Source organism: Talaromyces rugulosus, chromosome VI (genome assembly GCF_013368755.1).
Source record: "Talaromyces rugulosus chromosome VI, complete sequence".
Lineage (NCBI taxonomy): Eukaryota > Fungi > Ascomycota > Eurotiomycetes > Eurotiales > Trichocomaceae > Talaromyces > Talaromyces rugulosus.
In genome coordinates, this window is record NC_049566.1 from 1776438 (window position 1) to 1790240 (window position 13803).

General features: G+C 47.6%; 6 protein-coding genes across 6 annotated transcripts; 4 read left to right on the top strand and 2 right to left on the bottom strand.

The window, feature by feature from the left end:
• Window positions 1-320: 320 nt before the first annotated feature.
• Window positions 321-1906, top strand: TRUGW13939_10973 (uncharacterized protein; the record flags this gene model as incomplete). Its single annotated transcript, XM_035494083.1, has 3 exons — window positions 321-429; window positions 483-1255; window positions 1325-1906. The coding sequence occupies 3 exons, from the start codon at window positions 321-323 to the stop codon at window positions 1904-1906; spliced, it is 1464 nt and encodes a 487-aa protein (XP_035349976.1).
• A 445-nt stretch (window positions 1907-2351) lies between these two features.
• On the top strand, window positions 2352-3496 carry TRUGW13939_10974 (uncharacterized protein; the record flags this gene model as incomplete). The annotated part of the gene is made up of 4 exons (XM_035494084.1): window positions 2352-2398; window positions 2453-2546; window positions 2606-2863; window positions 2912-3496. 4 exons carry the CDS (start codon window positions 2352-2354, stop codon window positions 3494-3496), a joined length of 984 nt encoding a protein of 327 aa, XP_035349977.1.
• Window positions 3497-4103: 607 nt separating this feature from the next.
• Window positions 4104-4637, top strand: TRUGW13939_10975 (uncharacterized protein; the record flags this gene model as incomplete). The annotated part of the gene is made up of 3 exons (XM_035494085.1): window positions 4104-4224; window positions 4280-4488; window positions 4557-4637. The coding sequence occupies 3 exons, from the start codon at window positions 4104-4106 to the stop codon at window positions 4635-4637; spliced, it is 411 nt and encodes a 136-aa protein (XP_035349978.1).
• Window positions 4638-5418: 781 nt separating this feature from the next.
• TRUGW13939_10976 (uncharacterized protein) lies at window positions 5419-7508 on the bottom strand (the record flags this gene model as incomplete). The annotated part of the gene is made up of 4 exons (XM_035494086.1): window positions 5419-5628; window positions 5702-5927; window positions 5990-6468; window positions 6825-7508. The coding sequence occupies 4 exons, from the start codon at window positions 7506-7508 to the stop codon at window positions 5419-5421; spliced, it is 1599 nt and encodes a 532-aa protein (XP_035349979.1).
• Window positions 7509-8892: 1384 nt separating this feature from the next.
• Window positions 8893-10588, top strand: TRUGW13939_10977 (uncharacterized protein; the record flags this gene model as incomplete). The annotated part of the gene is made up of 2 exons (XM_035494087.1): window positions 8893-10272; window positions 10331-10588. The coding sequence occupies 2 exons, from the start codon at window positions 8893-8895 to the stop codon at window positions 10586-10588; spliced, it is 1638 nt and encodes a 545-aa protein (XP_035349980.1).
• A 410-nt stretch (window positions 10589-10998) lies between these two features.
• On the bottom strand, window positions 10999-13059 carry TRUGW13939_10978 (uncharacterized protein; the record flags this gene model as incomplete). The annotated part of the gene is made up of 8 exons (XM_035494088.1): window positions 10999-11066; window positions 11115-11220; window positions 11269-12112; window positions 12174-12294; window positions 12343-12440; window positions 12494-12576; window positions 12632-12768; window positions 12828-13059. 8 exons carry the CDS (start codon window positions 13057-13059, stop codon window positions 10999-11001), a joined length of 1689 nt encoding a protein of 562 aa, XP_035349981.1.
• Between the last annotated feature and the right edge of the window lie 744 nt (window positions 13060-13803).

Below are 13803 nucleotides of genomic sequence, written 5' to 3' on the forward strand. Positions count from 1 at the left end.
GCCTGTCGCCGGTGGATGTTTTTCTAACAATTACATACATGTATCTACAGCATGGCGGGCATCTTCTTCTTGTTTTTCAGAATTCACATATTGATAGGCAGCCTGCTATGTACTGCTTCTGTGGTGTCTCTTGACCCCCACACATCCACCCCACGCTATTCTTAACAGGGAATACAGCTTGGGGTGGACAATGCGGAGTCGAAGCCGTGGGGTGAGTCACTTTTTGCTCCTGCTCACAACACATAAACCTTCCTATATGCGCATGTGTTTCCATGGAATTAAGCGTTTTCAATTCTTTCATTTGATTCTATCCGACCAAGATGGGCCAGAAAAACGAGGGCGTCACAATATCCGGCACCGAAGTGTTTCAGCACAAGAGCAAGGAATCATGCTGGATAGCTGTGCGAGGAAAAGTGTACGACGTGACTGGTTTGTTTAATCTTCCTCCATTTGATTTTTCAGTATTCCTTACATTACACCAGATTTCTTGGATGAACACCCTGGCGGTGCTCGCGTGATTCTGAACTGTGCTGGTCGCGACGCAACAGACGACTATGACGCTATTCACCCAGCAGAGCTGATCGAGGAGACACTGTCGCCGGAGGCCTTCAAAGGCACAGTCGACCCATCCGCATTGGACCAGCCAAGTTCACAAAAAGCAAACACTTCAGAGCAGAAACCTTCTGCTGCGACGTCCGACGATGGCCCTCCCCCGTTGAGCACCTTAATCAATCTCCGCGACTTTGAACAAGTCGCCGAAAAACACCTACCGGCCAACGCATGGGCCTATTACTTTGCAGGCGCAGATGACGAGTACTCCAAGGCAGAGGCTGAGCTAGCATATCGCAAGGTGCTACTACGGCCGCGGATTCTACGCAATGTCGGGAGTATCGACACCCACACCAAGATTCTGGGATGCGACGTTTCGCTGCCCGTCTACATGTCTGCCGTTGGGATTGCCAAGTTTGCTGATCCGCAAGGCGAATGCACCCTTGCAGCTGCAGCTGGTCATGAAGGGCTGGCACAGTTGGTGGCAACGCGGTCGAGTATGTCGCTTCACCAGATCATGCAAGCCCGTACGGGGGGTGAACAACAGCCGATTTTCTTCCAGTTATACATGCACAAGGATCAGAAAATTTCAGAGGCGACAATACTAAAGGCCATCAAGACTGGGGTGAAAGGGATCTGGTTGACGGTGGATTCCCCGGTGACGGGGAAGAGAGAGCGAGATGAACGGCTGAAAGCACAGGTTGATGTAGGTCTCTCCTCTATTTTCCCTCTGTTTGTTATTTAGTTATTCACTTATGCTAACGAAATATTTCAGGTTGGCGAACAAAATCAACAACTCGGCAAAGACCAAGCAGTGCAAGGAATCGCCAAAACCCTATCTAGCACCGTCTCGCCCTACCTCGACTGGAACACGATCGCCTGGATCCGAAAGCTTACCTCGCTGCCTCTCGTCATCAAGGGGATCCAATCTGTCGAAGACGCCGTCCTAGCATACAAACACAAGGTGGACGGAATCGTGCTGTCCAACCACGGGGGCCGGTCACAAGACACAGCGCAGGCGCCGTTGCTCACCCTCCTGGAAATTAACAAGTACGCCCCAGAAATCATCAAAAGCAAGAAAATGCAGATTTTCATCGACGGCGGTATTCGGCGCGGCACAGATGTGATCAAGGCCCTTGCGCTTGGTGCGACGGCGGTTGGCCTGGGGCGCCCATTCCTATATAGCATGTGTGCTGGTTACGGTGAGGCAGGAACAAGACACATGATCGAAATCCTACGCGAGGAGATCGAGGTGAACATGGCGTTGATCGGGGCGACCAAGGTCTCGGAGCTAGAAAGGGGCATGCTCAACACGGCGAGGCTGGAGAGGGATTTGACTGCATTTGCGAAGCTGTGATTTAATTGATTGCATCTACTGGTTCTTAGCAAGTACCACAGCCGCCCTGTTGTGTTACGTGAAAAGCAGCCTGTAGATTCTCTGACATTTAAGCGAGAAATCTATATTCTCTCAACTTCACCAATAATAATTCAACTCCTCTTAGCATACTGACTTGGACATCTTTATACAAGCATCGGCATTCCCTCCGCTGTGCTGCCCCCGTAGTGACCGGCAGCGCCCGCAACCATTGGCTGCAGCCGGGAACCTCGGCCTCGCGCCGAGAGAGAACAGCTTGGGCATCCCACATCGCGTGGGCTGGCCACCCTGGACAAGTCCGGAGGGGCTGCGGGGAAAGATTGGGGGTAATTGGTTAGGTTAAAGACATTTGCAGTGTTCCTTGAAATATATTCTGCCGGAAAACTTCAAGTTGTTTATCTGTACAGTTGTCCTTGGTTTTATGAAAATGGCTTCAAGTGGCAAGATTGACGTGCTTCTCTACGGGCTGGGAGCGTAGGTCTTCTTACTCTGCAAACATGAATCGATGTCTAACTGAAGAGAATACAGAATCGGCTCATTCTACGCCTTTGTGCTGAGTCGCAATCCGAATGTGCAGCTGACCGTGGTGGCGCGATCCAACTACGATGCTGTCAAGAATAACGTATGTTCTGCTTCACTTTGTTGTTTTGTGAAAACGATAGAAACTCACTGCTGGGATAGGGACTCGTCATCAACTCGGCCAACCACGGCAAACACACCGTCGTCCCTCACAGCGTGATCAAAACGCCGGCCGAAGCAAACCAGACATTCGACTACATTGTCTGCGCACACAAGGCCATTGACCAGACGTTGGCGGTGACTGCGCTCGGTCGGGCAGTTGAAGAATCAAAAACCACTATTGTGATCATCCAAAACGGAGTCGGCAATGAAGAGCCTTTCAGAGATACATGGCCCAAGGCTACGATAATCACCTGTGTGGTAAGTACTTGCCCTCTGTGGCTTGAAACAGTCGCTAATGACATGCAGACATGGACAGGCGCCATACAGAACACACCCGGCTATGTCGAACATGGCAAGAACGAAGACATGCAAATGGGGCTGTTTCCATCTCCGCTGTCACCGAGCGAGACGGAAAAGACCCGGCTGGACACATTCTCCTCACTTTTAACAACCGGAGGCACCAAATTCACCGTCCTCGAAGACATGCCGTTGCAGCGCTGGCAAAAGGTCGTCTGGAACGCGGCGTGGAACTCAATCACCACAATGACTCTCATGGACTCGCGCAGCTGGCTGGACTCGAGCTCCGAGGCAATGCCCGTGACGCGCCAGTTGATGAACGAAGTTATCGACGTCGGCCGGGCGTGCGGTGTCACCACTCTTGAGCACGGGTTCGTGGATGTGTTGACGGACAGGATTCTCGGTATGCCGGGCATTGTATCGAGCATGCAGACCGACTGCAAAGCCGGTCGGCCTCTGGAAGTCGAAGTCATTCTGGGATATCCATATCGCAAGGCCAAGGAGCTGGGGCTGAACACGCCGACGCTGAACACGGTTTATGCGATTGTGATGGGAATTGACCGACGGCTGAGGGACGCTGCGGCGAAAAAATAGACATCTCATCTGTGGGCGTCTAGATTAGTTGATTAATAAGAGATTCAAGACCAAAAAATGTTGGGAACAGCCAGCCGTATGGAGCGGTGTCCGGTTGGCTGCATCCGTCCGGCCACCGAGTCCCGGTTACATAGTAGACAGAAACAGCTAATTATTAATCGGCCTTGCATTAGGGCGCCCATTCCCTGGCGTTCCTGGTTGTTCTGGCATGGCTGCGACAGCGGTGTCGGGCACGATTGAAATAATTCCAAATACCTCATGCGGCGTGGTTGTGAGCAGCCAATGGCGGGCGCTCGGGGCATTTGGCGTCTCAGGGCCCAGGCTAGCGCACGCTGACTGATTTGCAACGATAAGAATGATAGTGCTTTGTCACTACCATAATAACTGCCATGTCAATAATAAGCATGCTGCTGGCCGACCAATTCCAAATCATCGGACGCATGTTGACGGAGGAAGAAGGTGGGCGGGGGCGGTGACGTCGATATGGCGGGGGAAGCTTCTCCTGTCCTTTAAAGAGCGTTGTCCGCCACCACAAGGTCCTCACGGCGAGTACCTTGCAAGTCACCTATCTTCCTTGATCCAATCCTAGTTCATCCAGATATCCACCATGGTTCTCACCGGACACTGCCTGTGCAAGGCCGTCACCTACTCCATTGACGTCGACAAGCCTATCATCACGGGCTACGACCACTGCGACGACTGCCAGCGCCAGACCGGCTCTACCTACTGTACGTGTTTTGCTGCTTTTCCTCCATCAGACCCACTGATCTGATTGTTTGGCAGCTCTCGTCGCCGTTGTCCCCAAGGACAAGCTCACCATCAACGGCCCCACCAAGAGCTGGGCTGGCAAGGGCAGCTCTGGCAAGGATGTCCACCGCATTTTCTGCTCCGAGTGTGGCTCCCCTATTGCCCATGACCCTGATGCTGCCCCGCCGATCATTGCCATCAAGGCCGGTACTCTCGACTCGGAGATCAAGAAGAACCTGAAGCCGGTGCGTTTTACTTTGTTTTTGATTTTGATAGTGAACAAGAAAGTCACTGACAATTTACGGGTGAATAGGACACCGAGATCTGGACTGTTGGCAAGCTTCCCTTCTGCCAGGAATCCCTTGCCCATCCTTTCCCTCACATGCCGGAATAAATGCGCAATATCAAGTCGTAAACGGGATAAAAAAAATGAGAATGAAACCAAAATGATTCTTTGATGCAACATTGTCGAGCTGTATATCTTGAGCTCTATCATGAAACGATTATTCTAAAATAAACCACAAGCAGTTTTAAATATCGTAATCGCGTTTTGTGGCTGTGGTACAAGCTTTAAAATAGATCGAACACAAACAGGGCGAATGTCTCGGAGGGTTAAATGACCAATCCGAAGCACAACCAACTACGCCAATACCAACTTACATCTGTAAGAGTCTTTAAATTCCACACCGTAAATGAGGATTAAACAGGCGGTAACACCAGGGCGAAGCAGGATAGCCCGTGGCAAACCGAAACTGCGAAGAGCCATGCTACACAACCATGGTATACCAAATCTTGATCCTTGCATTTCAAATGATCACTCCACGCTTAAAATTTTTGGGTTTCCGATATTCTTCAATGTGTTGCGTCGCAACTTCATGAAATAGCCACTTTCCGTCATCGAGTCAATCTACCTAGGGCAATTGAAATCATGTGACTCGTTATGTCTATATCAACCTAAACATAAAAGTGGTGTTTTGACAAACCAACATACAAAAATACAGCCCATCAAACAATACTATCAAAAACATGTGCAAAAGTGGCTGAATGCTTACATATGTAATTTCGTAATACATGAAAAAACGTCTTTCAGTTGCCGACCCCCTGTGAAATGTTCCGTCACTAAATTGCGCCATACAAACTCCTTGACAATCGATGGCAGTCAAGTGGTTTTTCTGTTAGCGTGTATTGAAACAACAAAACTGTACATCTTGTAGATAAAACACGTATCGCGGAGCTCTATCTCTATAGTTCATCGCAATGTATACACCAGTTGGTTTCGCCTCGTAGAATTGTGACCGGCACCCTAGACTCCATGGATGTGCCATGGTATTGTATTCCCTGTATAGCATATTTGCCTCTCCTAGGTGCAAATTCGCCCCGTTGGCCTTGAATCAAACAAGTAATGACAAATTAGCTTATGTCATGTATACATCATTTGAAAAGTGCCATTCAACGCACCGTTTTATGAAGGCTCCTATAAGCAGGTGCTGGGCCACGTGCCTCTTGAGCGGCAAAGTCGGCAGGAAGGGTTTTGGTACTTGTCGATTTTGTGCTATACGTGGTACATGGCTTGTTCTCGTATCTCGTATAGCGTGGAGGAGGGGGCTCTGTCTCGTCGTCTGCTTCATCATGAAGTATTGTTTTCACGGTGCGATGTTCCCACTTTTCGACGGTGACGGTAGTGCTGAATAGGATTTTTATCAGTTTTGTCTGTTTTGTTTTTCGTTGGGCAGAAGATAATCTCACAGTTTCGTCGCTCGGCCCAATTTGTCTCGCAGACTCTGCAGATTGGGCTTTAGATTAGGCAGTTCCTTCCCCCTGAATCTATACAATAGCCTCCCCCCTGGCCACTTCTGATTGGAATATTTGTATTCTTTCAGTTGTTTCTTTAGTTCTCGGATATCATCCTCGCATTTTGCAATTCTCTTCTCGGCGCTGCTAGCCACCTGGTCATCCTTGCTGTCGCTTTCGACCACGGACTGGAGGACCTCTAGGACTTCCTTGCAGCTTTTAGCTAGGTCGACGCAATCGGTCAAGTTGTTTCCGTAGCTGTGGTGGTTTGTAGTATAGTCGCATATTTCGTCGCAAACCTTGATGGCCCGAGCCACGAGCTCCGACGTTGTTTTCTGATAATGCATCTTGCATTTACAAGTATGGTAAAAAAAAAGGTGAAAATGGACTCGATAAATTGTTGACTCGAATGGATTGTTCAGTTGACATGTATTCTAGAACTGATGGGGCGATGTCTGCGGCCTTTAAGGAGAAGATTTTGACAATGTAGTACCTCGTCCTACCTTGTCTTACCAAAAATCAACACTCAACATTTCCACATTTTCTTCAATCATGCGACCTTTTTATCGGCTAGCCAAGTAGTATCACCAAGGCTATGAGGCCATGGTCTCTGAAATCTGTGGAACAGAATAACTGCCTCATGAGCAGATGCGCGTATCCGGAAGGTTTCCCAAAGTGGAAACTACTCAGGCCCTTCAAAGTCTGTTTATCGGATCTTCTACTAAGTGCTGTCCTCCAAGTTCCAGCCATCTAACCGCAGCGGAACTTTCATTTCCGTGGTGCTTCGCACCCGCCAGACTACATTTCCCTGCCATATCTGCGTATACAACGCTTTCCTGGCCACAGCGACAGCCTTGTCCGCGTTCCACCAATTCTCGGCTCTGCCGTTCATCCAGTGACCGTGGTGCCACTGCAAGTCCGAACCAGTACGTTTGTACTGTTTATAGCAAGGAAACAGTATGCGACTAAACCGCGATTCGTAGGCGCAGTTGACAATTGCCTGCATTAGCCCGAGCGCAAGGTGAGCATTATCGGGCTTCAGCTCGATGCCGGATCCGGTCGACAGGCCGTGAGCCAGGTTGGTTTCGTTCCAGGGCATCAGGTTGCCGTCGCTCCAGCGGGTAACTTTGACCCTATTCGCGTCTCTGTCTAGGATGGGTTCTGTGTGCACTGTGAAATAATGCGAGAGCGAATCTAGGTCTACATGTTGCGGTGACTTTCCGTTTGGCCGTTTTCGTGGTGATTCCGGCAATAAGTTGGCGACGAGGTCGTACGTGTTAGCGTCAGCTGTCACGTACCATGTTTCAGTGTGCTGGCGACGCTTTGGTCCGAAAAACAATGTCTTCTCTTCCCATTCGGCCGTGATGCTAATTATACTTTCAAGTTCGCTTAAATTCGGCAGAGGAGTGGCGCCCAGGTCAATCTGTGCAGAGAACAGCGTGTACAGAAACGGCAGGCTTTCTTTTTTAGCCATTATAGAGATGTTTCATGAACAAGATACGTGAAGAGAGACAAGCTTTATCCATATTATCTTCGTTATATACCTAGTTAGACAGATTCTCATGGGACAGAAGTTGCTGGGCTATTCCGGTCAACTAATGTCCACGACACCTAGGACAGAGCAATTGCTATAGGTTTCAATTTAAAATAGCGATTATCATTATTTTCTTTGTTATCCTTGAGCCTCGTTTTGTACTTCTCGGCTCACAACAAAGCCATTGTAATTACAGCCTGCAAAGTAACATCACCCCTTGATAGCAGTTGATGTCTTGATGTTTATGCAACAATCTTGACCGCTACATCTCGGCAGTGAAATCTCCGACATATCCATCAGGTGTCACAAACATTGAAACCTTCTACATTTAGATAACACAAACCCATCAGCGTTACCGTGCATTGTATGGGTACACAGTGATGCAAGATATTCACTTACCGCCTTTTTCTAGAACTGTGCCGAGGTTAATTGTAAATTTTGTAAATGTGATTTATCTCAAGGCTTGCACATGTGGGCTTATGACTATGTAACCATCTGTGGACAAGGGAGTTACCCTTCTAGGGCTAAGACAAAGACCAAAAGACATGGAGTTTATGCTCCCTTTATTGCCCAGCAACCTGATGTTATATGCCACAATAGCCTGGTCATTATTGAATTTTGTCCTGTTGATATCAATTACGACCAAAATATTACAAAACATGTTTTGGTTCTGAGCATTTGTTTTGTAATCTTGTAAAAAAAATTATGATCAATTGATTTCTATGTGGATGGTTGTGCCAATTTGATCAGCGCCAACTCATCTTTAATCATTTGGTGTACATGTATATAGCAGTCAAGATAATATTTAGGCCTCCGACAAAATTCCTGAATTATATCATTGCTTCAGAATACTCAGTTGAAGACAGTATCCAATAAACAACCTTAACGTCGATGCAACTAACGGCAGCCAAAAGCATCAACCAATGCCGAAAAGGGTAAAAATGGGGGCTCTCGCCCAACATTATCCCGAACCCAACAGCAACGTTGTAATTCCTGCTATCTGCTTACCGGCAATCTCTTTTTTCCCTTTATTAAAATCGGCAAATTTTTTAAACAAAGTCATTCACATGGACCTTTTACTCTAGCTCGATACTGCTCTATACGCTCAGCATTTCAAAAATACCCATTTCCCCACGGTCTCTTCACGATCTTGCCGATCTCTTATGTTTACCCCACTGGAAATAAATACTTGCACCAATAAGGTGAATGTATGTTATTTAGTATCTTGGTCTAAAATCATTCATGTCTATATAAAGAGACCGAGTTCCGATCCGAATAAGATCAGTAGATCAGCCTTCATTGACTGTACGAAAACTCAAGCAAGATGCGAGCCCTAACAGCTTTGCCAACTTTGGCAGCGTTCTTTTCAGCAGCAACCATATCTAGCGCTATCCCATTGAACCCTCTAGTATCACTCAACTATATAAACCTAGTCGGTAATTATTCTTCCGAGTATAACATAACGTACTTTCGCAAGATCCCCTTTGCAGCACCTCCTTTGCCCCCGACAAATCGCTTTCGCGCACCCCAGCCACCGCTCATACACGATAAAAACGAGCTATACATTACCGACCAGGACTTTGATATGTGCCCTCAGCGGAACACGAATGGGTCGGAGGATTGCTTGTATCTAAGCGTGTACTCGCGTCCGTGGGCCACGGAGCAAAATCTCACAAAACGTGAACACGCCGGTCGTCCAGTGTTGGTTAATTATTATGGTGGAGCTTTTATTGAGGGCTCTGCTTCATGGAAGATATCAGGGACGCGGCTGTACCCGGTTCTCAACGTCTCTGACGGCAACGACTTTATCATTGTCCAGCCAAACTATCGTGTCAATGCATTCGGATTCCTTCCTGGAAAACAAATCAAGGCTTCAAATACATCTGATCTTAATTCGGGATTGCGTGACCAACAGTACGTTCTTCAATGGGTCAAGAATAATATCCAGCACTTTGGTGGTAATCCAAACAACGTCTCGATTTGGGGACAAAGTGCCGGTGGTGGGAGTGTCGTAAGCCAGATTCTTGCAGGTAGTCAGGCAGGAGTGCCACTATTTGACAAGGCGATAACATCTTCGCCCTTTTGGCCAAAGACATATCGGTACGATGACCCCGAAGCTCAGGCTATTTACGACCAGTTGGTTTCTTTAACTGGCTGTGCGAATTCAACGGACAGTCTAGCGTGTCTAAAGGCAGTTGATGTGCAAGCGTTACGAAATTCCAGTCTAGTCATTGACGCTGACCATACATACACAACAAGCTCATACACCTGGGCACCGGTCATCGACGGCGAGTTTCTTAAAGATTCCCTGGCCAGCACAATTCAAAACAGGGGAGTAGCCGTAGACTATATCTACGGGTTGTACAATTCGGATGAGGGCGAGAACTTTATCCCACCAGGACTGCAAAACACGACTTCAACCGACGGTTACAATTCCTCCTTGGCCAGTTATAATAACTGGGTTAGTGGGTTTTTGCCCCGATTCAGTGACTCTCAATTGCAAGAAGTCAGTCAGCTGTATCCAGAACAAGGATCAACTGAGACGATCCCGCTATACAATACAACATATGAAAGAGCTCAACTAGTATATCGCGATTTGATGTTTGCGTGTCCGTCGTATTGGTTGGCGAGTTCGGCTAAAGTACAGGGGTGGCTGGCGGAGTATGCAATTCCACCAGCACGACACGGCAGTGATGTCGTATGGGTAAGAGGCATCTTCTCTTCTATTGCGGGTTTGAAATAATACTGATACTTTTTGAAAGTGGGATGATATCGACACGACACAGACGAGCGATACACTCACCTACGACGGATACACCGGCTCATTTGCTAGTTTCATCGAAACTGGTAGCCCCAATACACACAAGGTTACAAATGGCTCAATTCTGAGTGTCCCAGAGCTGCAGGCACAAGAGGCAGAGTTTGTTATCGCGGAAAATGGGTTCCAGCAGGTGAAACTTGTGGAGCTGAAAACACGATGCGACTTTTGGCTGAAGAATGGAAAGTCAATCCCTATATAAACAGGAATGTTTAACCTTATCAATACAGTATATATTTCAAACAATATGGGGAATTGCGAGACCCCAGCTACCGCTTAGTTATCTCCCTATTTAGCAAATTTATATATGCGATAACTACGGAAAATGCTCTGTTGGATACCAGAGGAAAGGCCAACTGCAAACGAAGGCATATATCACTCCTGGGAATCATTGATGTTGATAGAAGGACTGTCTGATTCCTAGCGAACACTGTTCAATGCGCAAGTGCAAGATAAAGGGGGTTCCAATTATCAATTTAATTATATGTCCTCATTTCTTATGGATTCGCCATCACCCATACTAGATTTATCTCAACTGTATGTTTCCACTATTGAATCTGTCTAATTGCTACCGGGATATTAACGATATTATTTTATACATGTACAAGTCACTCAAAGTTTGTGGTTCCGAATCGTCCATCCGCTGGCTGATGCCACAAGCGAGCAAACCAAAGAGAAAACTGGGGGAAGTTAGCACATCTGTAAGAATTAGGAGTCGATCTACTAACTGTAGGTATGTTTCAAGCCCTTGACGTATGATGAGACCACAATATCTCTCAATTCACCAGTCAAAGTATTGATATATGTTACATCAGACAGGATTTTCTTAATAATCTAGATTCTGTTAGTACGTATCAGGCAAAAGACAGATCAACAGCTCACCTCTTCTGTTCCTGTTCCAGTCAGCTTCCTCTGTAGCTGACCTCTAAATTCTCTCTCCAGAGCTGCGTTGTTTGCCGTGATACTCGCAGAAACCCCAGCAGTACTCAACAAGAAAACCCCTGAAGTGGCCATAGCAATATCCTTCTGCTCAAGACATGAGGTCATTGCAACAAAACTAGCCCCTTGAGCAATACCTGTGCCTATACCACCAGGGATAATATACAAAGATTCCCAGGCATTGGTGTTTCCGTTCCAGCGGAAATATTCCAGTATGTAAGTCACCGAGGCTACTAATCCTGCAGCCACAGTAAGGCCCTTGTATCTACCGGTCCGTTTGATGAAAGCTCCAGATAGGATGCCGGCGACAGCATTTCCGACGACAGCAGGTACCAGATGCGCCCCGGCAGATGATGCGGATGCTCGGGATGTGATTTGAAAATAAAGCGGAATGGTGTACATCATGCCAACTTGGGACAGGACTTGTAATGTCATTACGAGATAGCTGGCCGTGACGTTTGGTTGTCGGAGGATGCGAAGCGAAAAGATGGGTTCTTTGGCCCAGTAGGCCTCGGTCAAAAGGAAGGTGATGAAGAGAACTATGGCAGCCACACCCAACGAGATTGTCCATGGCGATGTCCATGAAAGCTTTTTTCCGCCAAAGTCAAGGACCGTGATACCGGAAATCACAGATGCGGAAAGGAAGAAGGTACCGGTGAAGTCGATTCGAGAAAATTTCGATTTTGAACTTGGGAGTTCTTCGTTGAGAGGCTTGAAGGGGATCTGCAACCTAAACAAGGCTAGCAATGCTGAAATGGCGATCAATATTGCCTGTCCAGTGAATAGCCTAAACCAGTCAAAATTAATCAGTCTTGTGGTCGCAAAAAAGTGAAAAAAAATAGGCCTACCATCTCCACCCAAGCAGGTCTGTCAGTGCGCCGCCAACAGGCCCACCAGCTGCACGGCCAACTGTCGAGGCAATGTTGACATATGATCTCCATGTTGCTAATTCGCGCCGAGGGACAATATCTGGCTACGGTCAGGGTCTCGTCACTTAGAAGAAGGTATATGAACTACCTGCGATGATGACGGCAGCCATGGTAGCCATCCCTGCACCTCCAAGGCCGGAAATAGCACGACCTAGAATGATTTGCCACATCTGCACTGAGAGCCCACTTTATCTCGATATCAGCTTTATGTCAAGACCTAGTAGGGATGAGTAACACACCATAAGGTACATCCGGCGCCGAATAGAAGATATGCGATAAGGAGTATGATTTTTCGCCCGTATATATCGCTCAGTTTACCATACTAAGGGGTTGATTAGAATATCACCCGCGGAAAATCGCAAGGATTATTGGCTCACCATGGGCATCGCAGCACACACTCCCAGACTATAAGCTGTTGAGAGCCAATTGGCATCTGGTAGGGAATTGAATTCGGAAGATATTCGCCCGGCGGAAGCGAAAGTGATCGTATTGTCGGCATGTGCTACCAATTCGCCTACCATCGTTGTCAACAAACAAATCCAATGCCTCCAAGAGCACAGCACCTATTCATACCGAGTAACAATATGGAGATGACGCCCCAGACGTTCACGTTTCCGGCTCGCTCGGGATTCTCGTCCCCATTCCCCTGGTCGGTTTCCGCGTTCACCAGGGTATCAGAGTCCGTAGGCGGTGTCAAGCCATTTTCCAATCTGTCTGAATTCCTATCAACTGTTCCGTACGACGTGGTGACACTAGCGGCCTTGGACGTGAGCGGCGAAATCTCATCGGAATCGCCGGCTGCCATGTTTGTCACTCTCGCGGATTGGCATTCACAGCCAAAAACTGCCCTTGCTCACATTTTCTCCCCCCGCGGGTCAACAGCCATTTAAAGCGAGACGCGAGTAGCGAAAGAGATGAGACGAGAAATCGAAGTATGCGTGATGGCGCAAGTTCCGGCCAATAGGGCTCTATTCGGCTACTAACCCCTAGATATGCCCACCGAAGACTTCTCCCGAAACAGCAAGCGGCTCGAAGAGCTATTCGGCAGCCCTGAAAACTGTGGGTTTTAGTGACTCACTGGCATTATCGAAAGGTTAATAATATAGAGCACGCAATCGGCGCCTCGGATGAGTGAGCCTCTAGGCAGTAGTACGCAAAAAACTAGCGCCCGTCAACCCTAAACATAACCCTAACCTACAGAACCTTGTCTTGTTCATACAACAAGGCAGGATATGGGGAAGAAAGTTCAGGGCAGGAGATAATGAGCCTCAGAGCTATTTTTAACCGGTTTATTTGCCCGAGGAGTAGACTTGGCTGTTTGTACGATCGTTAAACCTGTGCAGCTAGGATGGGACAATATAGGTCGGTATAGTATCCATGGATTGAACCGGCTAACGAGTGACAGCAACATCGGGAGAGATAAATACATGGGAATCAAATTTGCGTTATCGGTCCCAGCCTCCGCTATTACAGTAACAACAATGCTTAGCCACATTGGTCAGGATGGTCATAAGGGAGGATACAATCTCCAGAACAACAATCAGAGCCA